Here is a 24225-nt window from a genome sequence, read left to right as displayed (position 1 = left end):
TAATCACAGTCGTGTGCAAAAGTTTAAGCCCACTCATAGAAAAATCAGATTTAATGGTATTGCAGGTTTATAGGATAATAAACCAAAATCTTTTTAGTCAAACGCCTTGAAAGAGTACTCGAACTGACATTGGTACCTTTTGCAGACAGAGCAACTCTAATTCTACTGCAGGAGGTTGTTGAACATTGAGTGACCATCTTTCTTATCACACGATCATCACGTGCACTAGTTTTTTCTTGGGCTATAGCATTTCTTAAGAGACGTATAATTTCCCAAAATTTTGAATTTATAGATAAATTGATGGATAGCTGTGTTGCTGAAATTTAATTTCAAAATTATTTTACGTTCAGAAAATCCTACTTCACACAGGGTCACTATTTTTGCCTGTTTTTTACAGTTAAGGTTTTTTTTTACTCACTGCAACAATTATACACAACACTGTTTATGAAAAATCTGATAACGATCCACTGATAAACGAGATAGACACGTTTAATTATAGCGGTAAAAAGTGTCTGATGCAATCAATGTATGAGATGACGCAATTATGGGTGTAAATGATGATATCTGTTGAAAAACAGGAAAATGACTACTGGTCTTAAACTTTTGCACGCGAATGTAGTATTCAAATAAGAGAGTGGTTTGTTTTTTCCCCAGAACGGTACAAACAAGATCTTCTCATTAAATAATACTACAGACATGAGAAAATAACATTTATTAAAATAAAAAGAAACATAATAAGTAAAGCATCTGCTTACATGATTTGTTTCATTTTTGGCTTATTTAATGAAAATAAGAATCTAATATGAATACTATAACAAGGACAAAGAACGGGAGGAAACAACATATAAAAAGTGATAACATGAAAGAGCTTTGAAAATCGAAAGAAAATACTGTACATGAATTGAGCGGAGGATGAAAGAAAAAGAGGATGGCAAAGAGTCGAAGTAACATTTTACGTGCTGTAATGGTATGCTTGATCCAAAGGATATGGTAAATGATCTTCCCAAGCATAAACTGTCACTTCGAGCTCTTTCAAACAGATACGAGCCCGTTCATTGCAGAAGATTCGACGGAACCCTGCGAAATGAAGAGGACAGCTCTTTCCATCCTTATTGCCTGTACATTGCAGCGGCTAATAAATACATGGAACTATGTATATACATAGCACGAAGTAAGTAATAAATATATGACACGAATGGAAGTTAAACAATCAAGGAACTGATTCCCTCCAATGGAATAAGTTGGAGCTTGCGTTCTGCTTGGAATTCCTCAAGAAATACAAAGCAGTTAACAAAATGAGTACAGCAGATTCAAATTTTGTAAAACATGATATGTTCCTCTTTTAGTTTCAATTTTTATAGTTAAATCTTAAATGATATTGCAAGCCGAGATGAATTATAGAACTTAGTCATGCTGTTTAGCAATGAATCTTCGCAACTTTATGAAATATCTAGGATGAATAACTTACACCATCGGAGATATCTATCCACTAAATCTACAATGAAAAAATAGACGACATTTCCAGGATATAATACGAATAATCTGCTCCTAAAAGCAGACTTTTAGGTGTTTCATGAGAAAATGTTCGTCCGAGTTGAAATGAATGCAAACTTCCTTGGTTGAGATGGACTCAATTTTTCATGTTTTCAGTGGCAGGAGATGTTTCTTTCTTTCCATTTTTCTCCACTTTTTCCTCTTTCTCCTCTTTTTCGGTCACAGCGACGGGACACTTGTAATAAATGGCAGCACATTCTCTCTGCTGAAGACCATTTCGAGCAGCTTTTAGGAAATCTTTGAGAACAGACTTGGTGTTGGAAGAAAAGTGGGATTTTTCCAAACGAGCTTCGACCCTGTTCAGTGAAAAATGAAAACGTTAGAAGTTATAGAAAAAGTTTACAAAACACTTTTAGCAAAGGGGCTATCTATAAATGATGTCACACCCTTTTTCAACAAACTAAACACCCTAGCTCTCTGTGTCACACTTCGCCTTACACCATTCCCTCATTCTGTCGCAGGTCACGCTACATTATATAAGCATTTTGTTACATACAAGGGCTTTTACTTCAACCAAAATGTGTGATGTCACGCTTTTTAATACCCCCTTCCTCCTCATCACAAACTGTTATAATTTCATGGACCTCCCCCCCCTCCCCTCCAAGCATGACATCATTTCTGGACGTCCCATAAACTTTGTTTGAAAAAATAAACGCATTTCATAAGGAACTATAAAGTTGTTTTCAGCGCAAATGCAAGTGATTCTTAGTTTCTTATCAAACGGTTCAAAACTTCAAATGTGCGTCTGTAAATGAAAATCTACAATAATAAGTGTTTCAGTTTCGTTCCCAATTCTCAGGGATAATCGTTTTTTTTTTTAACATTCTCCATTAAATTTTCTGGTGCGATTAAGAAAGTAAAACTGCTAAACAGTTATTCTATGGACGTCATTTCCTATCTTTATCTCCGGATATTTTTCTCTATCTTCAAATAAATTGGTCTCTTTCGAGCTCGTTTTAGATAGCTCTTTGTGTGTGTTTTTGTGTGTGCTTTTTTTTGTGTATGCGTTGAAATTTTTATTTATTGCTAGTTGTTATTTCTCTTTGAGAAACAATTTCTTTCCCATATTAATATCATCTTCAACGACTCCCTTTTGATCAGGATTGGTTTGTGGTAGCTTTTTGCTAATCCTTTAGTTTGAAATATATGATGAACTGAAATTGATCCAATTATAGTTTATAAATTTTTTTCAAATATCTGAAATCTTTTTCCAGTTCACTATGCTTTTCCTCCATGTAAATTGTAGGTATTTAATTGCTAAATATTATATTGACAGCTATAAAGCTAAATAGGGAGAAGGATGACAAACAAATACCAGTGATATCAAATTACCTTTTATTATGCTAACAGAAAAGCTTTGTCTCGGAAATTCAGTGCAGTAGAGACAAAAATTTTAAAAATAGATGTATTGTTTCGACTAATGCTCGAAATAAATTGTTCATCGAACAAATACATTAGTGATTATACTTGAAATTAAGTTTTACAAAAGGGCGAGTGACCAAGGAAGTGGACGAAGGAAACATGGTGCACTCATCATATGCACGGAAATGCGATTCATCTCACCAACTGATGAAAATATCATTTTTTATTCCTTCCACTTTTTCAATTTATTGATATTCTCTTAATTCTGGCTCCTGTGAAGTCAAATTTTAACATCACAAGATTGATTTTATCCCTGTCTTATCGAAAAAACGAAAGGCCCATTCAAAATAATAATACATGTCTAATAAGTTAAATTAAAAACTCTTTAATTAAAAGCTACTTACTATTTGCAGCTAATATCAAAAATACCGGTATTTTACCTCAGCTAATACCGGTATTACGAAATTGAAAAATAGATCGAAATACCGGTATTCGGTATACCGATATTGCAATCACTATGCACGAATTATCCGTAAACCAGATGATCTGCACTCAAATAATCGTTCGTTCATCTTAACTTGATTTTTGCATGTTTGAAATAATATATACTCAGGAACATTGAAAATAGCGCCCCAAGAAAGAAGAAAGGTACAATCGCGAAATTTCGCATGTAGCAAGAGTAACATCTGATATGCAAATGATCCAAGTTTTGGTGTCAATGCGCATGAACCCTACAGTTTCGGTGCAATCGGGAAAAAGGTGCTATGTAAACCAGTGCACAATTAGTGATTTATAAATGTTACGATTACATCCCGATTGTTGGAGAGCCTTAATGAGTGAAAGATGCCAGGTCGAATAGTTAGAAAGCTTTTCTAACAGTTAAGCGAGTCTGAGAGAGGTTTGATCATCGGCATGAAAATTGCAGGCTGGTCGATGAGCCGTGTTGCTGCTCAGGTGGATCGTTAGGAGTGCTCCGTTAGAAACTGTAGTAGGCGGTGGACACGAGGTAGTACCCACGTGCAAAAAACGGGTCTGGAGCTACCAGTAAGTCAACGAGGAGAGATAATAGAAGGATCGTACGGCAAGCACTCATGGATCCCGCAGTGACTCGGTCCACCATACAAGCAGACGTAGGGGTAGCAGTTGTTCCTCAAACCATTTCTAAACGTCTTGCGTTCGCGTACTCTCTTTTCCACCAAAGCATAGGCAACTCCGTCTACAATGGTGCGGAGCCAGAGCGATGTAGGATGTCACTGACTGGCAAAAAGTGGTGTTCAGTGATGAATCCCGGCTCGTTTTGGGGTCAGATGATAACTGCGAACGGATGTGGAGGTGCCCTGGAGGAAGGTACCATGCAACCCATTTATCGCATTGCACACTGCCCGAACAGCGATCATAAGGGTCTGGGGGGGGGAGACCATAGCCTATGATAGTCGATCCACTCTAGCTGTGGTACGTAGAACCTTAACGGGCCAGCGTTATTTTAATGACATTCTGCAACCACATGTCGGACCGTTCCTAAATGGTCTCACAGGGGCAATTTTCCAGCAAGATAATGCTCTCCCGCATACAGCTAGAGTTGCTCAAGACTTCTTACGTCCTTTTCAGACTCTTCCATGACCAGCTGTTCCCCCGACTTGTCCCGTATAGAGCATGTATAGGATCAGCTGAAACGCCAGACGCCGCCGTACATCTTTGTGCAAGATTTAGAAGTGGCTGTTCAAAATTTGGGTGTCCATCTGCCTGAGGACAACATCAGACGTTTAATTAGCTCTATGCCGGTTCGTGTTACGGCATGTATTGCAGCAAAAGGGGGTCCAATGCGCTATTGAAGTAGCACTGTATTTATCTTGTTTTTTTTGCCTGTATTTGTTTAATTGTCTGGATTTTCGATCATGTGTCTCTCTCACCTGCATTATTATGTATATTAAATTTCACTTCAATCCAATGTTTCCTTCTTGGGGCGCTTTTCAATGTTCCTGAGTGTATAAACAAATATATTATATAATCACGGCGTCAAATTTCAGCAAACCGATACGTAGGCGATGCTGTTGCCTCATTGGTCGCTTACCGACTGAATCGAAAGAAATACCGTTCATTTGAGAATTGATGGAGATATATAATATTCACTGATTATGTTTAGTGGAATTCTAAAACTGTTAACGAGAAGTTGTCTTTTAAAACTGACAATATTCAACAATAAGAAATAAAAACCACATTTTTGTGCTGAAATTAAAAATTATAAAATGATGAAAACCAGTTTCGTAAAACACCAAATTTGCAATATATTGCAATCACTTGTTTCTGGGTTACCGGAAATTCCTTTTACAATACAAGTGAAGCGCGCTTATAGATGAAAGAACCTCCTACAAATCGATGGAATGTTTATGCTGAATGTTCCTTCATCTATAAGCTCACTTCTTTTGCATTGAAAAACAATTTCCTTGTAAACCCAAAATATATGTCTGCAATCTATTGCAAAATTTGCACTTTATTAACGTTGTTTTTATCATTTGCAGTTCAAGAAATGCAGGCTGAATAAACTTTCTACTGTTTCCATAGGTTAATATTTTCCTACTTACTTAGAATGGTTTTGTATGTTTACATACGAGTAATTCACAGAAAAGTAACTTTTCTCAGGAACTTCTTAATGTTGCGAATATCGCAAGATGCTTTAATCCTTTTTGCTTTCGAAATTATAGAAATAAACCCCAAACATTGAATGTACAGCATTTTACGAAAGTGCAGCACCATAACAGAAGCGAAAAACTTGCACTATATTGATTTTAATAAACTCTGGAAACTAACATTATTGTTACTGTAAGATAAATTTCTAATAGAAATGTGTATCATTTTTCTGCATCAGCAGTCATTAGGGTACTCATAGTTTTAAAATTGGGTGCGCCAATGTATTAAGGAGTTCAGGATTTTAGATTACCACCAGAACATCGAGTTCGAAGTACTTCATATTGGGCAAGTTTGAAGAACTAAGCGAAGAAAAGCACGTTTAAGGCTTATGAGGTATTGAATGAGTGTACCTAAAACGTAAAAAGGTTTGCTTGTTTCAAATGAGCGTCCTTATATAAGCTAGTGGAGGTGCCATGTGCTTCCTTTACACACGCTTATGTCATAAGTATCATTCAAAACGTGTATTATGACGAAGTTCTACTCTCTGATTTGGGTCATCAATATTATGTTTGTGAGTAGAATTATGGAATGATGACAGGATTTTATATTTCACATCTCGTGGAGATCATTAAATTGTGTCGTTCATTGTTTACATTAATTTATTTTGAACTTGAATTTTTTAGTTAATGATTTAAATTTAGCTTTAAGCTGCGTGTTGGTTGCCCGACTGCTACGTAACCTTTGGAGAAATGTGCTATACTCTTCGTAAAATTTCAATATTCATAAAAATTGGATAGAGTCTCGTCCACTTAACAATTTACTCACCCAAATGCTTGAATCAATTTCTCTGTGAGAGATCCAAAGCTGGGATTGAGACTCTTGCGGTGCAATTCGCAGACGAAGCGTCTCTGGCAATCCGGGACGCTGAGATCATAGTGATCTACCACCTGCTCCAGTTTGGCCAAGGCGCTCATCAGGCTGGAGAAACGACTACTTCCCTTCTCGTGCTCTGTTGAACGCTTGCGGAGGAAAAGAGCGTCTGCACCTGCACCTGCCGTAGCCCCTGCTGCACCTGCACCAGCGGCGTTAGCTATCAAGTTGGAGAGAGGACGTCCAGCAAATGGTCTCAGTCCAAGAGGGCGTAAGCCACCACCACCACCACCAGCTGCTGCTGCTATGCCACCTGTTGGCCTCAATCCTCCGAGTCCTGCACCAGCACCGAAGGGTCCTAGAATTCCGAGAGCTCCCATGCTGCCGAGACCGGCACCACCACCGGAAGCTTGGGCGTTTGAGGCTGCCCCAGTCACAATCAGTTGCCTCAGAAGCAATAGTGGTAGCAGAGGGATCCCCATCATACCCAACACTCGCATGAAAGGTCTAAACGGCCCAAGGCTCAGAAAACGACGTCCAGAAACTTCTGTATTGGACTTGGTTGTGGTCTCTGAAGAAGCGTCCACTAGGAAGCTCAGCCATAACATGGCCCCCACCACTACAAGTAGCATAGGCACAGATATAAACCGCATCTTGTTTTTGGAATCTGCAAGGAGAAAAAGGTTATATGCATCTTATTAAAAATGAAAACAAATACTTCAGTCCCATAAGAATTCCAGATAACCAAGGATGTGCTCTACCAGCTCAACATAGGAATCATGAACTCGTGAGGTGTGTGAAGCGACTGAACTACTTGGATAGGATTGAACTGATGTCGCCAATTGGTTGAGCAGGAGGAAAGGTCGTTCCGAACTTGAGCACGCACGCATAGACAGAGATCTGAATCACGAACGAGGAACAGTCTGGGCGTTGTAATACATGAATCTCAGTTTGTACGTTGTCATTCGTGAAAGGGATGAGCGTCCACCAAACATTTTCCAAGATTCGGGCAAAAAGAATACATGTTCTAGTCTAATTTGACAACTGTTTCTCGCTGCATGCACCATGAATAACTCACACCGCTCCGTAGGCCACGGATTCAGCAATCATGCAAGTGTCAGATTCAATAGCACAGTCTGAATCCCCTGTATTCAGATTTGACTAGAGCATGTATTCATCGAGCATTTTTCTCTGTGCTATTTGTACAAATATAGGCACGTTAGCATATTATGAATGCCTAGGCACGAACTGAGAACTATACGTTAGCACGTCTAGACTGCGCCTCGCTCGTGACTTTCCCCATGCGTACGTGCTCAAGTTTGGAAAGGCCTTTAAAAGTTTTGTTTTCATTGTTCGCAGGACTAATGACTCACAATGCTACCATTACAGCCTCCAATAATAGAGAGAGAAAAGCATACAATCTGAGACTCGGCAATGGATATGGACATAGAAAAGTTTTGCCATTCAGACACAAAGTTAAACTGGCCACCCTAATTGCAGTTTTCACAAATGGGGGAAAATCGGGAACAAATGGCAAGCAGAAACTTTGAGAAAATCTGTATCCTGTGGTTATCACGAAGCTATTGTTATTTGAAGATTGCCTATCTATTGTAAAATCGCATTAACGAAATGGAGACTGTTTTGCTGAAACCATGAGAAAACATTCACCGCTATCTCTTCAAGTTATTCAAACTTTTACAAAGAAATTTTTGCATTTTAGATCATGGATTACCTACTCATAACATGTCTACTATAGTGGTGTTCAGTCGGAATAAAACTTTATGAAAATTCAAAAACTTGAGTTCGTGAACATTCATCAAGTCAACCTTAAAAGATGCACTTACGGAATGTTTCGCAATATTAAGCTCATTACTCAAGTTGAATGGACTAATAATCTAATATTTAATGTATTTTGGGCCATTTACTGCTATATCAATTCGGAAGATGAGCTTTAGAGCCTTTATATGCTTAATTTATTTCTTAGTTTGCAATTGACCAACATAGCTCTGGCTTTTTTGTGTACCTTAAATTGGAAGTATTTTTCATCAGATTTTAGTGCAAACTATTTTTCAGGGAGGAGACACACACAAGGCGGCCAGATAAATTGCTTATTCCTTTAAAAGGTTCTTTAAAAAAGGAAAAAAAATGCAAGGAAAAAAAAAGAGGAAAAAACTCTTTGAAAATATTTTCCTTACGGCGAAAACTCTATAAAATCCTCGCTTAACACAAACTGAAAAATATGATTCTCTAGGTATGAACTACGAACTGTAACACTTGGATTTCATTAGATAATTTTACAGCATAAATAGAAGTTTCCTTGGATTCTTAAAAGGATTTCGTACAAGTCGTGAATTAGATTTTCTAAAAGATAGTCATTACTATTTTCAGGCAATAAGAAAGGAAAATAAAGTGAAATTACTTAAAAATGCTTTGGACGTATGATAGTATACTTGCTTGTATTTTATCATTTGGCAAAACTGGAATTTAATTCGGCAAATTGAGAATTTCTCCCCTTTCGAAACTTTTAGTCCGGAGCGCTCTCGCATCCAGTTGCTGTTTTTGATCTTTTTGACCTGTATTTAATGACCTACACAGTGCAGTGAGGGTCATAAGTGATTGTCAATCTAAAATAAGTTACTGTTTGATATAAGAGATTAGCACTGCCGATCATTTTTCATTAATGAAATGAAAGTGTCGGTAATGATTAAAAGCGAACATTGTGACTTCTATGCGAAGTAATCGACTTGGTTGGTATATTGTTGCACGAAAACGTAATCCTCTGAGTGACGTAACACGTGTTCGTTTGGGGAATTGTGGGGAAAGATAATTCGTTATGCGCAAAGCACTCGACGTTTAAGTGTAAAATATTTCATGTTGAGATAGAAACTTAAGTTAAAAAAAAGAGTAATTATGATTTTTTATTTATTTAATTTTATTGAAGAATCATAATGTTAGATTATTTTACGAAAGCATCATAAAGTTAGGTTATGCGCTATACTGGTGCCACGCAAATAAGTTCATCTGTGCCACTTTAAGAGCTTTCAAAACACGTACCGTTTAACCACGTGTACAATCATTCATTACTTTTAGAGACAGTACCAAAGCTAGTCAATCAAAATCAGTTATGTCCTTCCGCAAAATATATAGTTCGTGTTTGACATTAAAGCGGCGTCATACACGACAACCGCACCTCACAAAAAAATCAACCTGCAAATATTTTGTTTTAGAGTTGAACGGTTTCTGGGGTGGTTCAAAAATTTAAAAATTTGATTGGTTAACTGTTTTTACTATTGACAAAGTTCATAACTTGAATTAACTGCTTCATACATATTACGGCAAAGTGACTATGTATTAATAATATTAGCTCATATTTCAGTGTGGGAGGCGAAATTAATATATTAGCACAAAATTGAACATCAGCGACCTCCCAACAAAAATAATTAAATTCTGCAACGTACAAAAAAAAAAAAAAAAAAAAAATGATGTTTGCTCTTTTCACGCGTGTCTCGGGAAAACTAATGCATAGACACATGAAATTCGGTATTTAGATGTATAGGTTTTTTTTCGTGGCTTTGCACGGAGCCCTGCACGTTTTATTAATTTTAAAGTAGGGCAAGGTGAAATCGTTAAGATAAGCTATGTTTTTCAAATGAAAAAATTGGAATTTTGTTTGGAAGATTACAATACGTAAAGAAAGAACAATGTATTTTATTATAAAACTTGCATTAACACATTTTGTTTCATTTTTGGCAATTAATTTATACCTTCAGCAAAGTGAAAAGTTTTTACTGATTGCTTTCATATGGCAAAGGGAAAATAAAACCTTTTTCTAATGTAGTATTCTCTATTTGATCATTGGAAACATTTTTGATTAATTGAACATTAAAGTGAAATATGAATAGATAATGAAACAGTAAACAAAACGTAATAGTAAAAAAAAATAAATTAATAGGATGAGAAAAAAGGGGTGAATAATATAAGTGAATGAATGACTAAATAAGTGAATTTTTAAATGAAGAAATGTAAATGAATTAATAAATAAATGCATAAGTCAAGTGATTTAATAGAAGATTGAATGAGTAAACGAACTGAAACATTTACTTTGCTCGCATGCACCTGACTAATTGTACAAAACATTTTTTAAAAAATAAGCTCAATATTAACGAAATAAATACTACGCCGAGTATTCGTAGGTCTCAATTAACATTTAAAATGTTGATAACAAGAACTGTAGCATTTTATAACAAAAATAATTTTTTACAAGCTAGAAATTATATTAAAATGAGTATGCTACATGAAGCATATAAATCTAATATTTCTCATTTTTTTAGGGGCATCAACCGCATAGGTACACGTTTGGTTATTTTAAAGACTCAAAGGTACAAATAATGAAAAACAATAATTATAAAGTCAATACGTAGAATAAAATTATTACTATTCTTTTAAATAATTCTATGCAGAAAATCTATATCCATGAAGAATGTCTTCAGGTGTGTGTGTGGGAAGGGGGCGGAGCGTTTTTTATTTTGACTTTTTAAATGGATTTCAGTGACTTCGGAAACTTTCAATGTATCATTTGTTTAAACAGTTCTTAATTTAGTGTCATATTAGGATCCTCCTTTGCAGAGTCTATTTTAGTTTCAACTTAGGTAGAGAAATATTCCACAACTGTGCTCTAAAGTAAACTGTTGTATACTGCATATGAATTTGCCTAATAGCTGATCTTTCAGCTATGTTTATTTTTTCCATGCTACGAGTGAATATTTATAATGGGATTTTTTTCATACTACCTTAAGAACTGCAAAATTTCAACATTTCTACTGTTGTTGCTAACAAGAAGACTGCCGTGGGAAGATAAAGGGCAGTATCTGATGCGGAAATGAGTTTTTGTGATGCTTCCAATCCTTTCCTTGAATTCCATACTAACAGTAGGGAAATGCTGGAATTTGATGTTTTTTTTTTTTTTTTTTTTTTTTTTTTTTTTTTTTTTTTTTCATGCTTTATTTTCAGCAAAAACCAAATAAGCAAGCTTGTGCAATAAAGCTGAAGGATAATACATGACAAAATTCCAAAAAAAAAAAAAAAAAAAAGCGAAAGACATGAAAAATTTGCAGATACTGCCTTTTACCTTCAAACGGCAGTCTTGTTCTTAGCAACAACAGAAGAAGTTTAATTCTTTGTACTAAGCAGCAATTCTGTCAACAACTTACAGTTCTTTTTTCCTTGCAGCAATTTGCAATTTACTTTTAAATCCTCAAATATTGAAAGCAGTTCTACTTGAATTCATCAAGCGTCACTATGCAAAGCACATTGCGAGAAAAGTTCAACGCGATTTTTCTGCATTGTGAATGTGATTATTTTTTGCTAATACATTGATTAAACACATAAGTCAGCCGTATTACACGTTTTAAGTAACTTTGAGTATAATTCGTAAACATACTTTTTAAGAAGGAAAAAAAATCAAGGGCAACCTATTTGGCAAAGAACATGATGGACGAAAACTTGAATGGTTTGACTCACGACACATTTTTAATGGGACGAATTTACATAAAATGAGATTGTCTTGTATTGAGATTGTCTCTTGTATTAGCTTATTTTTCTGGCAATTAGAATATTATCTTAAAGCTTGATGGGACATCGATTGAAAATATTGCTCTTAAAATAGATATGACCTTCCTCGGAATTTCTTCGGAAAGGTAAATTGGGGTAAAACTGACCTGGAAAAATAATTATTATTGTTTTGTGATGATTCTATAACGGAGGAGAAAAAAGTGGCTTCAACTCCTGACCTGATTCGACGAAGCAGTAACCATTTTTGAATTTCAAGAATTGAGATAAAATTTTGAACTCTAGTAGTGGTTCCTCCGTCTTGCTAAACCGGTTTCGATTGACATTGCAGCTTCTAAAAATTAAATACGAATTTGAATTCTGAGAAATGAAACACTTTAAGTCTTCGAGTTTTCTCAAATCAGAGACGAGTTTGGATGTGACCTCTGTCTTATCTAGATTCGATTTTCCGTAATACGATTCACATGAGTGCACTTCTTTCTATTCTACATGTGCTTTTTAATTCAAGGCAAATACAAGAAGTGCAAGTAATTTGGGTAATTTTCGGGTTCCTTTTAATTACAGCGTTAGCATAAAATAATATGGCGGTTTTAAAAATTTATATTTCATAAAAATAAAGGTAAACTGCTCAAATTTTTTTTCACCCAAAAAAGTTCAATGTGTGCGCCTTTCGTAGCGCGACACATTTCTGTAACATTTTTGGAGTGTTTCACGGTCAATTTTTCGTAATGCTACACAGAAGCGATCTTTCAGTTTTGTAGTGTTGTAGGCAATGGTTGTGCATAAGCACTGTCTGACGAAACCCTATAAAAAATCGCGTGGGGTTAGGTTTGGAGATCTGGTTGGCCCACGAATAAAGGGTGAAGCATCATCACCTGCACGGCCAATCTAGCGTTGCAAAACGACAGTGGCGCAGTGAATTGGAGGGGGGGGAGGGGGCTAAAAACTATTCTCCAGAGGTCTTGGTTTTAACATTGTTGCCAATCCTAATAGAGTAGTTAATACGCGTGTAAGGACTGTAGTGATCAAAATAAAAACCCCTCCACGTAGGGTGATGGGGTATAAACTACCTTTCAGAGGTCTTGGTTTTAATATTGTTTCAAATCCCAATACTGTAGTTAATACGCGTGTAAGGACTGTAGTGACCAAAAAAAAACCCCTCCAGGGGGGTGAGGGGGTAAAAACTACCTTCTAGAGGTCTTTGTTTTAACATTGTTGCCAATCCTAATACTGTAGTCAATACGCGTGTAAGGAATGTTGTGACCAAAAACCCCCTCCAGGTGGAATTTCTGGCTGCGTTAGTGCGGAACGCGCACATTTAAGTACCTGCGTAAGTTCAAAAAAACTTTCATAGTTTAAGTGTAAAAGTTTATGAGATATAAATTTTTAAAACCGGGATAGTCTTTTATGCTAACCCTGTATTTTAAAGTCGAGTAGATGTGGAACGTGGTTTTTTTTTTTTTTTTTTTTTTTTTGTATTCAGTTTTGGGCTCTAAAAAGTAAAATTATTTCGTTGTAGAAGCTAAAGATTCCCTAATTGAATGAGGTAGTTGCAGATTAAAAAGAAAAATGAACTGTTCGAATAACGTGATTAGAGTCATGAGTTTGATACAAATCCTGTATCGTTACATGAAGGGATTGCATGAATTTAGAAGCTGTGAAATTCAGTCAATTAGTGGGAAATAAAATAAAAATAGATACATTGGAAATTTGTAATTTCAAACTAAACGCCTCGGATATGCTTTCTTCAGTAGTAGCATTTCAATGTAAAAATGTTTTAGAAAATGTTCTAAACGGATAGGATAAGTGACCTTATAGAATAAGTTAGGTTACGAAAATATTCGAAAATATCGACCAGTTGCTTTAAAGTAACTAAATAAAAGAAAAAGTTTAAAGTTGGTTATTTAATAATATAGAGACATAGTAAAAACATACAATGTATCCAAGTTTACTCTCTAATAATTTATTTATCATTTTTTCTTTCGTAGGTTGTACCAATAATTTTAAGAAAATTTTGAATTTTACTCTCGAACAAGTCTCCAATTCGGTCTCCAATAATAGGATTTTCTATTTTAAAATAGTTTTAAAATTCATTTTTAATGTTTTATTTCTTTATTTTATTTCTAACTAGTGGTACCCGCACGGCTTTGCCCGTAGTAGAAAATTAAAAAGTATTTTGGTTCGCCTGTATATTTACAAATAATGTATGGTGAATGGACAATTGGCTTGCCCATGTTACGGTGGTTCCACGTTATGATAACTTGGTAATTTACTCGTCCATCTTATGATAATTTTGCTCGGGAAAATGTTCTTAAAATTGGAATAGAAAAAGGACAGAATAGAATTTTCGAAAAATCGCTTTAAGGTGCACACCCCTGTGCTACAAACTAATTTTATGCCAAATTTCATAAAAATCGACCGAACGGTCTAGGCGCTATGCGTGTCACAGAGATCCAGATATCCAGAGAAACTTTCAGCTTTATTATTAGTAAAGATAAGCTGCATACATTACGATCAATCCATTTGTACGAGTGTGACATTTTACACAAATGTTTGCATTTTATTCCAGAAATTTCAAACTTTGGTTATATTTTTTTATATTTAAATAAAAGGAATCATTATGTATCTTAATACAAAGCATCAACTTTCTAATAAAATATTGTGCTTAAAAAAATATTTGAACGTGTTGTGGGTGGGATTTTTATGTGACGTGTGCGGCCTGCAACACGTACAAATCACTGTTAAAAAAATAGAAAGTTAATCCTTCATATTTAGATACATAATGGTTCCTTATATTTAAAAATATTATAATTAAAAACCAAAGTTTAAAATTCGTGGAATATATAAATATATGCTCAAAAATGTCACCCATCCAAAAGCAGATTGAGCATTATCGTCGCCGCAGAGCAACCGTAAGACATCTAATCCCAGAAATTACATTAAGATATCCTACTGTTGCTCTGAGGTGACGATATAAGAAGTTCAATTTCCTGCGACTTATTTTAATAGCACAGTTTCGAGTTTGGAATAACTTAGATTTGTTTAATTATAATATCCCCCCCCCCCCCGCCATCCTAAAAGCAAACCCATTATATTTCGTTTCCGTAAATGTCCGTTTGACAGTAAGTAAAGTTGTGGACGATATCATTTTCTAATTGATTTGAACCGTATAATTTCTATTCTCAATTCCTACAGTAGTTCTCTTGCTTGCTTCCATTATATACACCCGAAACGAGAAATGACGCAATACTTGAACGACTGCTGGGTAAAGTAAATTATGTCATGATACCCTTGGATGAGACATAATGTAGGTTGTCTGTACTTCTTTTAAATTCTGCATACACTGGCGAAACAAAATCCCAACGCCAAAAAGGAATTGTGCTAGATAAATGAGATTCAGAAGTCCTATTGGCACATGCACATCGCAAACGTGCTTGTTCGAATTTCTCGCATCCAGATAAAGAGTCGTTCTAGTAGCACCATTATGAACAGACAAGTAACATTTGCTTTAAATATTAAATGTTTAATACGTAAGCTTTATTTCTTTTCTTGAAGATTTATCAAAAGTACATTAAGGAAATCTACGAAACTTGTATCAACTGCTTACTTAGTTTGAAGGTGGATTACTTTTCCCAATATTACAGGAAGATTTGTTGTACATGTTTGTTGACAGCAGTGGACAAAGAAAATTGTCCCGAAATCGGCCACATATCATCCGCCATTACAAAGAGGCTGCCATTAACACCGCAGGGCTGTGGCGCATCGTGTTTGGCATCCCCCCCCCCCAAAAAAAAACATTTTGGACCAAACACATAGGACCTTCCCCGGGTTGTGAATCTTGTAGTTATTCCAGTATCCTAATAGCAAATTTGAAAGTGGAACAGATACTGTGGACAGTCATGATCACTTTCATCACGACAACGCCCGTCCTCATACCTCTCCTATCGCCCAATATGTGCTGTACAGCAGGGATTTTCAACCTTTCAGGTACTGAAATTGCGGCTGGTAATATAGATAAATTCGTACGGAAGATTTAATATTACTAGACATATACTTATTTTCAACATAGGGTAAAAGCACCATTGTAAAGTCAGAAGGAACCAGTACCCAATAGTCGGCCCTCTTCTTTAAACACAACCTGATCAAAAGAGATGTTTATTGAACATAGAAACACTAGCTTAAACATTTCTTTAAAATTACAGCCAACAATTGGTCGAAAAACAAGCGAGCTCTTTCCATTTTAGGCAAGAGTTTCCAGTTAGCTGAAAAATAAGAGGAATGGGTATGGGGTTTAAAACCCCTCCCAGGACTCCCAACACTTTCGATTTCTCAACACAGATAATGGGTAAAAACAGTATTTCAACTTTTCCTAGCAGAATATGTTTTAACCTAAAAGCTTACTGATCGAGAAGCCAGTCACAAACTCCAATTTCAGTGTGCGGCAAAAAAAAAGAAAGAAAGAAAGAAAGGAAAAACCTTCAAAATACTTCTGACATAATTCTTCCAGATTCTTATGCAAAATGATGACTTGAATTCAAGTATGACCTCCGTTTGACTCAATCAGGTCCCACTTTTTGGGAGAATGCGCCCCTCAATATTTTTCCCTTTTTGACAATTTCATAACTATCATTTTTATTTGGAGGGGCAGGAAGCATTATCTTAGCAATTAATTCTTCTGATGGACTAGAGAGGCGCCAAGTTCAAAAGCATGAATATTTGGAGCAAATAGGAAGTATCATGGAGTTATTCCGCCCTCCCCTAAAATATTTAAAAAATCATCAAAACCGATCTCTTTTTTTTTTTACTTCCTTTTACAAAAAAAGTATTGTATTCGCGAAAAAATTTTCACCCAAAAATCGGCATTAATTTCTATTTCGCTCTCCCCCAAATGAATGTTGAGTTTTTTTTTCAACCCGACCACACGTGGATATGTGCCTAGGAACGTACAGACACCCGAAATATCCATTTTGACGATCTCCGAGTTAATTACGACGAATTTTCTCGTGACGTCTGTATGTATGTAAGTATGTATGTATGTATGTAAGTATGTATGTATGTATGTCGCATAACTCAAGAACGAAATGTCCTAGAAAGTTGAAATTTGGTACGTATACTCCTAGTGGGGTCTAGTTGTGCACCTTTTTTGGTTGCATTCGTATGCTCCAAAGGGGGTCTTTTGCCCCCTTTTGGGGAGAAATCATTGTTAATTTCGATGTAAACTCACGTGGTGTTATAATTTGGCGGACACTAGGCGATATATTGCCAGTCTTTTGGTCGCCAAGTTTTGTCGCCAACTTGGCGACAAATTCAGCAATTTTTTATAATTTTTTTTTTAATCTGGTTTCAATTTGGCCACTGTTGGTGATATTTAGAGAGTAAACTATTGAATCATATTAAAACTGTCAATAATGAGAAGAAAATGACATTAAATTGGAAAAGTAAAAGGAAGTCATGTGATGCACAATCAGCTCGTTTTCTCACAATACCAGAGTATAGGACTCGCTTCCTTGAGCTCCATGTCCAAAAAAAAATTTAACATTATTATTTTTTTTAAGTATTGGAAGCATTGCATTTTGCATAGTAGAGTCGCATCGCAGATCTTCAGTAAAGAACCTTCCTGTGCGATTAAACTTACATTTAAAGACATAATTATGATTAAGAATGACTTTGGGTATGCTTATAATGTGGCATTGATGTATGTTTATATTTTTGAGGGTGCACCATTGTTTTTCACTGTATCAAGATGTGATAAACAGTGGAGCCGGTCCATCTCCAAAAATATAAATTTGTATAATTATGCCACTTCATAAGCATACCAAGTTTATTTCTAATCATAATTATGTCTGGGAATGTAAGCTGAGAAATACGGAATGTTCTGTACTAAAGATTTGCGATCCGTCTCTGAATATGCAAAATGCAATGCTTCAATACCTTTAAAAAAAAATTGACATTAGGCGCAAAGAAGTGAGTCCTATACTCTGGTTTTGTGCCGAAAAATAAGTGAAAAGAATGTACAAAAACAACCTAGAAAAAAAAAGATCGGCTTTGATGATTTTAAAAAATATTTTAGGAGGGAGTTCCTAACTTGCTCCAAATTTTCATGCTTTTGAACCTTGCGCCTCTCGTGCCTTTCAGAAGAGGTTTAATGGCTAATGTAACTGTCGAAAACTGAAAAGAATTGGGGGTGCCATTTCCAAAAAATGAGACGGTGATCGGGAGAAACGATGGTCCTATTTGGGATTCAGGGGGTCATTTTACATTGGAATCTGCAAGAATTGTGTCAAAAGCATTTTGAAGTTTTTTTTTTTTTTGCCTCAGTGTTATTTTTAAGCAAGTGATATAAATGAGAAGTCAGAGACATAAAAAAAGTTTAGTTTAATATATTTAGTAATATTTTACTCATTAGAAATAAAGAAGGAAAGAAATAACTTTGGATTTTGAAAACACCTCCCAAAAAATTTTTATCTGCCTGTGCCACTGCCTATCTCTATATTTATCTATAGAGAAGGATATTAATGTAGAGATAGATGCTTCCATTATATTCTAAAGAATGAAATTTATAACGTGTGATTAGAGCACAGCGATGCATTGTAAGAACAAATGTAGGACAGATTTGAAACATTTAGGACAGCGTTTCTTAAATTGTGTTCCGCGGAACCCCGGGGTTCCACGGAACTCTCTCAGGTGTTTCATCAGATTTGTATATTTTCATTTCACTCTTTTCAAATTTGTCACTTAAAAAATCGACAAAAAACGCCTTTTCAAAAATACATTTACTCTCACGTTCGCATCGAATTTAAGTCTTATTACCCATCTGGGATAGTCTCTATGAGAGCAATGTTATTTCTCGCCCAAATTAATGCAAATTTTAACTATCAAAAATAGCATGAAATGGTGCCTTTAAGGTTTTAACTTCGAAATTTTTTAGCATGAAATGGTGCCTTTAAGATTTTAACTTCGAAATTTTTTCCGAGATCAATCCCAAAACGCTTATTTTTCACCTAATGTCTCCAAAAATAACATACAGTTGGGTTTTAAAATCTTCAATTTTGAAAAAGTTTCGGAAGAAGCTATTGACTCCCCAATATCGCCAAAAATAGTTTAAAAGTAGCTTTATTTCGGGAAAGCTCCCCAAAACCCTCTCCTACAACATTATCAAATATTGCCATAAATTACGATTTTGGACATCAATTTAAAATATTCTGCCCTTGATACTAGCCACTCTCCCAATATCTTTAGCAAGGCCATAGTGACCTGATCGGTAAGGCATCGGACTTGTGACCGAAGGGTCCGGGTTCCATCCTCGCTGGTCGAAGATCCACCGTCTTCATTAATGGTGACTGGGGGACTTTAAATATGCTCGTGGTCACAAAGTCCTTCAAGGGAAACGATACCTCTGGGGGTACTGGACCAGGGATTGCTCGCTTACTGGTCTGACTTGAAAAAAATCAGAGCTGTCTTAAAGGGTTCCATCCAACTGGTTATACCACAAATAGTGGCAGGTACGGGGGACTCTGAAGTGAAAAGTATCTATGGCAGCAGTTGAAAGGACAAGTTCTGTCTAAGGCCCCTTGTACAGCGACTCTAGTTCTGTCTGAGGGAACACACAGTGACATCAAAAACTCTGATTCGTAAATAAATAAAAAAATGTTAAAAAATAAGGGATATTTTAAAATTTTTATTTTTAAGGTTTAAAAACTTTTACTACGTAAATTTGAGTGAATTATTGACACTTTTGTGGGTAAAGCACATCAGTATTTCTTTTCCTAATTAAGAAGATAATTTAATCATATAACTCATGCATAAAAATTCTGAGGTTATTTACCCCTTTTAACACAAATTGCAGTGTACTGGTATTTTACAATAAGAAATAATAATTAGCAATCATCAATAATTAAAATGATCTATAATTATATGTATTTAATTAGCGATTCAATGACAAATAGTTAATGTGATAGTTTCTTTGAGGTAAGAACCTGGGTATTCTCCGAAACAGAATACTGGCTACGCCACTGCAAACTATTGAAACACCAGGGGTTCCACGAAAAAAAGTGAGCATTAAAAAGGGTTCCACTTTTCAAAGAAATTAAGAAACGCTGATTTAGGAGATCCCTTCATTCTCCAGTGGATTCATAAAAGCTAAGATTGATTTTGGCGATGAGCAACATATTACAAAGATAATGATAAAAATAAAATTTATGCTATGGATATTACTGATTTTTTACGTGTAGAGATGCGAATTGAGTTAGAGAAAAAAAATTAATTTCAAAATAAAACTCGGATCAGAAAGGGTTAAGGGGTCACGGTATCTTTCAAGCAATTTTTTTTAATTTAAGTAAATTCTATTTTTTGTTGAAACCATAACATGCTTACTTACTTTATAATCAATAATTTTTTTAATTTTTTTAAAAATATTGCTTACTCTTTTAAAAATTTAAAACATTTAGGAAAATTTCAATTTTTAAAAATCCCTAAGGCTTTTTTGTTTTAAAACTAATATAAAAAAATCTTTTTGTTAAACGATCACAATCATCATCTCTAAAAATCTGTGCATTCATTTGCTTTTGTGTTTACTAGAAAATTTTCTGTGATCAATTACGGAAAAAATCGTAATATTTTTCAAAAAAATTTGGTTTTTAAAGGTATAACATGCTCTAAACATTTGAATAATTTATAAAATGCTTATCCAATGCACAGTTTTATTAAATATATTATCTTAATTGCAAAAAGTATTACTTTAAAGCTGTATCTTTAATAGAAAAAAACCTTAGGGATTCTTATGACACGAAAACACAAAAATACGATCATCGAGAAAAATCAATTTAAAGTTTTTTTTTTTTTTTTTTTTTTTTTTGCATAAGAACACATAGCGAGCGTGACCTAAAACCATTCATAACTTTTTAAATATTTGAACTAAAGCAATGAAACTTTTCCCCTGTGTTTGGACTAGTGTTGGGGCATTCTAAGGTATTTTTGACATTTATGTAGAGTCCGTAACGTGACCTTTTTTGCCACAACTTTTTAACTTACTGTTTGATTAGCATATTAATTATTTTGATCTTTTCCTACCAACACACCAGCTCAAATTAAAATAATTTGCAAATCAAACGGTAAATTAAAAAGTTATGGCAAATAAAGGTCACGTTACGGACTCTACATAATGTCCAAAATACCTTTGTTAAGTTTCGAAATAAGCAATAAATTTTTTTTGATCGTTTGATCATTTTTGAGGTTACTGTAACCCCTTAAGGGGTCCAACTTCTCTACTTCCCAAAACAAAGTTACTACCCAACTCCACAGAACAAAAACGGAAATCAAGTGAATCATGACAATACAATAAAAGAGAAAATGACAAGTGAGACAATGTCTGTCCTACCTTGGCAATGCTCAACCACCTTCGGTAAACTTGTCTCTCGAAGAGCGAGTCGAAGCAACAGAGCGGTCAGAGTGCGAAGAGGAGCTCTTTATACGAAGCCTGTGGGCAGACACACGGCCACTCGGTCATCGATGTCTCCAGATATAGGTCTGAACCGGAATGTTACCTGGCGAGCCTCCCCTCCCCCCACCCCCCTCGGGCAAGCGGAAGAATTGCCTCGGCTCGCTGCATCCTCCGATCATCCCGAGCTGCTTCACTTTCGAATGCCGAAATTTGCGATTTGCCCCATTTGTCGAATCTCTCCTCTTCTCACTCACGGTCATGGACGTGCTTCCGAATCGGTTTTTTTTTTAATAACCTGAGATCTGCAGCCCGAACGCGTGACGGGGGGTTCGGAAGAGGGTTCACTTAGCTTCTGGGGTACAAAAAAGTGAGAACTTATTCGAAATTAACTTGATGAATGAGTAACGCGTGTCAAAATACGGAAAGATGAATGTAGTGAATGAGTGTGGTGCTGTGTGATGGACATGGTCTCCTCTCATCACGCACTTCCTAATCGTGGGGTTTTGTAACTCTTCTCCTTCATGGTCATGTAGGCACTTCCGAATTGGGGGGTTATGTAAGATTTGTTGCAGCCCGAACACATCATGGGGGGCGGGGGGTTCGAAAGAAGGTTCACTTAGCGTCTGAGATTCAAAAATTGAGAACTCTCTCGAAGTTAACTTGATGTTTGAGTTATGTGTGTCAAGATACGAAAAGGTGAGGGATCGAATGAATGCGCGATACCAATAATCTCCCTCTTTACTCACGTTCACGTACTTCCTAATCGTGAGCTTTCATAACTTGAGATTTTCTGCCCTATCGGGCAACGGAGGGGGGGGGGGCATCTCTTAATTTCTGGGATTCAAAACGAGAGCCTTTTTTTTAAATTAACTAGATGTACAAACAGAGATCGACAAACATTGTGAAATCTTAGGAACCAGGAAACATTTTTCGACACCAGCAAATTATTCCTCAGAGTTTAAAGGAAAATTCAAGGCTTCTGAAAGATTCTTGTTGGTAGGAAAGTAGTCGCCAAGGTATTTTTTAGTCTCCCGGGATTCGTCGGACCCTGTGCGTTAGGGTTTCCAATCCCGCGTCAATCTCAGTCCCGCGGGATTTTGGGATTATAAGGAGCCAATCCCGCGGGATCCCGGAATTCCGCGGGATTGGCTATATTCTTCAAAAAGTTCGATTTTAATGTCAAATAGTAGTGGTTTTTAGGAAGGACTACTTTTGATACATGAATTAGTCGTTATCTTGAATTCCGTACCTCAATTGTAGTGTATTCTGCCCTGTGCAGGTAAACGGCAGTATCTGCAGAAATGAGTTTTTGAGATATTTGAAGAAACGCGTTTTGGATTGAATACTAACAATAGGGAAATGTTGGAATTTGACGTCTTTTTCGCGCCTTTTTTTAGCGGAAACCAAATAAGCGAACTTGTATACTAAAGATAGCGTTTAATAGGTGACAAAAATGCAAAAAAAAAATGAAAAAATTGCAGTTACTGCCCTTTACCTGCACACGGCAGTATTATACAAAAAGTCACATCTCAATTGGCGACTATCGTTTGGTACTCAAAAGTATACTTTAAAAAAGTGCAATGCGTCTTAACAAAGCATCGATCGCATGGAATGGGTAAAGATTTTTATGCGCAGAAAAATTTTGTGCCAAATATTGGGCTTTATGAAATCACGTGATGTGGTTCCACTACAGTTGGTTTTACAGAGAATAAATACAGTCGGATCTCGAGAACTCGAACCTTATGACTCGAATATTCCTTTATCTAGAAGTTTTCATTGGGTCCTAAACTCTTGAGATAGTTTTGGGAACTTCCCATAGCTCGTACTATCAATAACTCGAACGTTAGCCGGACCCTTGGGGACTTCGAGTTATCTAGAGTTTACTATACTTGTGAACATTTAGCAAAAAATCTCCATAAACTTCACCACCTTCTAAAATAGATTTTTCTATTCTTATGGGGGTCATGTTTGAGGTTTTTGCTAATGAACTTCAAATTTCGGACAAAGATGTCTGTTTGATATGTGTATTACTCTATCCAATTTAACTTGCCTTTGGCTTCCTTAACATTATTCATTGCATCAGTGCATTTGGTTCGTTACAGCAGGGAGTGAACGCTTATTGAATCGAAGTCACAGGAAAAGTTTTTGAATGTTTTGTCATGCGAGTCATCTAGTGTTTCACGCAAGTTTATGTCACCTCTTTTAGAGTCGTGCCGAATCTTGAAGATTGCTCAGCTAATTCATCCAACAAAATTTTCAAGGTACTATACCCACACTTGTATTATTAGCTTCACTGTGACAAAGACATGGCCAGGCACTTTCTACAGGTTAGAGAGCGTAAATAAAAAAATTTCAGGTTTTTCATTGCTTTCTTCTTCGAAAAAAAATATTGTGCACTTATTAAAAGTGCCCAATATTTTTTTAAAGGTATTATTAAGTTAAAGGTGGTTTCGAGCGCATTCCTTAAGTTTGCAGAAGCGTTCCAAGATTGCATTCAAGCTACTCCAGTGGATTTTGTACTCCGTAATACACGTTCTCAATTTCTTCTAAAGCCCAATTTTCTGGGTTTCAAAATTTAGTTATGGTTATTGATAAAGCTAATAATTTTTAAGCATTTTTTCAGTTGCTGAACATATGAAAATTAAAACTTTGAATGAAGATACCAATTCAGTTTCAGAAAAATATACTCGATTTTTATTGTTTTCTTGAATGGTAAATCTACCGTTCATCACATGAGACGTAAGATTTTTCTTGCTCTTAAAGTTATTAAAACTTTAAATGATACGTGTAAAAATACTTGTTTT

At 35.7% G+C, this 24225-nt stretch overlaps 1 protein-coding gene across 1 annotated transcript; it reads right to left on the bottom strand.

The window, feature by feature from the left end:
• Nucleotides 1–780: 780 nt before the first annotated feature.
• On the bottom strand, nt 781–21412 carry LOC129219220 (uncharacterized). Its single transcript, XM_054853545.1, has 3 exons — nt 21359–21412; nt 6370–7081; nt 781–1850 (listed from the first exon to the last, which is right to left on the bottom strand). Exons 2-3 carry the CDS (start codon nt 7065–7067, stop codon nt 1631–1633), a joined length of 918 nt encoding a protein of 305 aa, XP_054709520.1. The 5' UTR covers nt 7068–7081; nt 21359–21412; the 3' UTR covers nt 781–1630.
• Nucleotides 21413–24225: the final 2813 nt, after the last annotated feature.

The sequence above is a fragment of the Uloborus diversus genome, chromosome 3, assembly GCF_026930045.1.
Source record: "Uloborus diversus isolate 005 chromosome 3, Udiv.v.3.1, whole genome shotgun sequence".
Taxonomy (NCBI): domain Eukaryota; kingdom Metazoa; phylum Arthropoda; class Arachnida; order Araneae; family Uloboridae; genus Uloborus; species Uloborus diversus.
This window is presented reverse-complemented; position numbering and strand designations above follow the sequence as displayed.

Coding starts and splice junctions, on each gene's coding strand:
- LOC129219220 (XM_054853545.1), bottom strand. CDS start 7,067: ATGCGGTTTATATCTGTGCCTATGCTACTTGTAGTGGTGGGGGCCATG. Junction 1,851..6,369: donor AAATTGATTCAAGCATTTGG/GTGAGTAAATTG, acceptor TTCACTGAACAG/GGTCGAAGCTCGTTTGGAAA.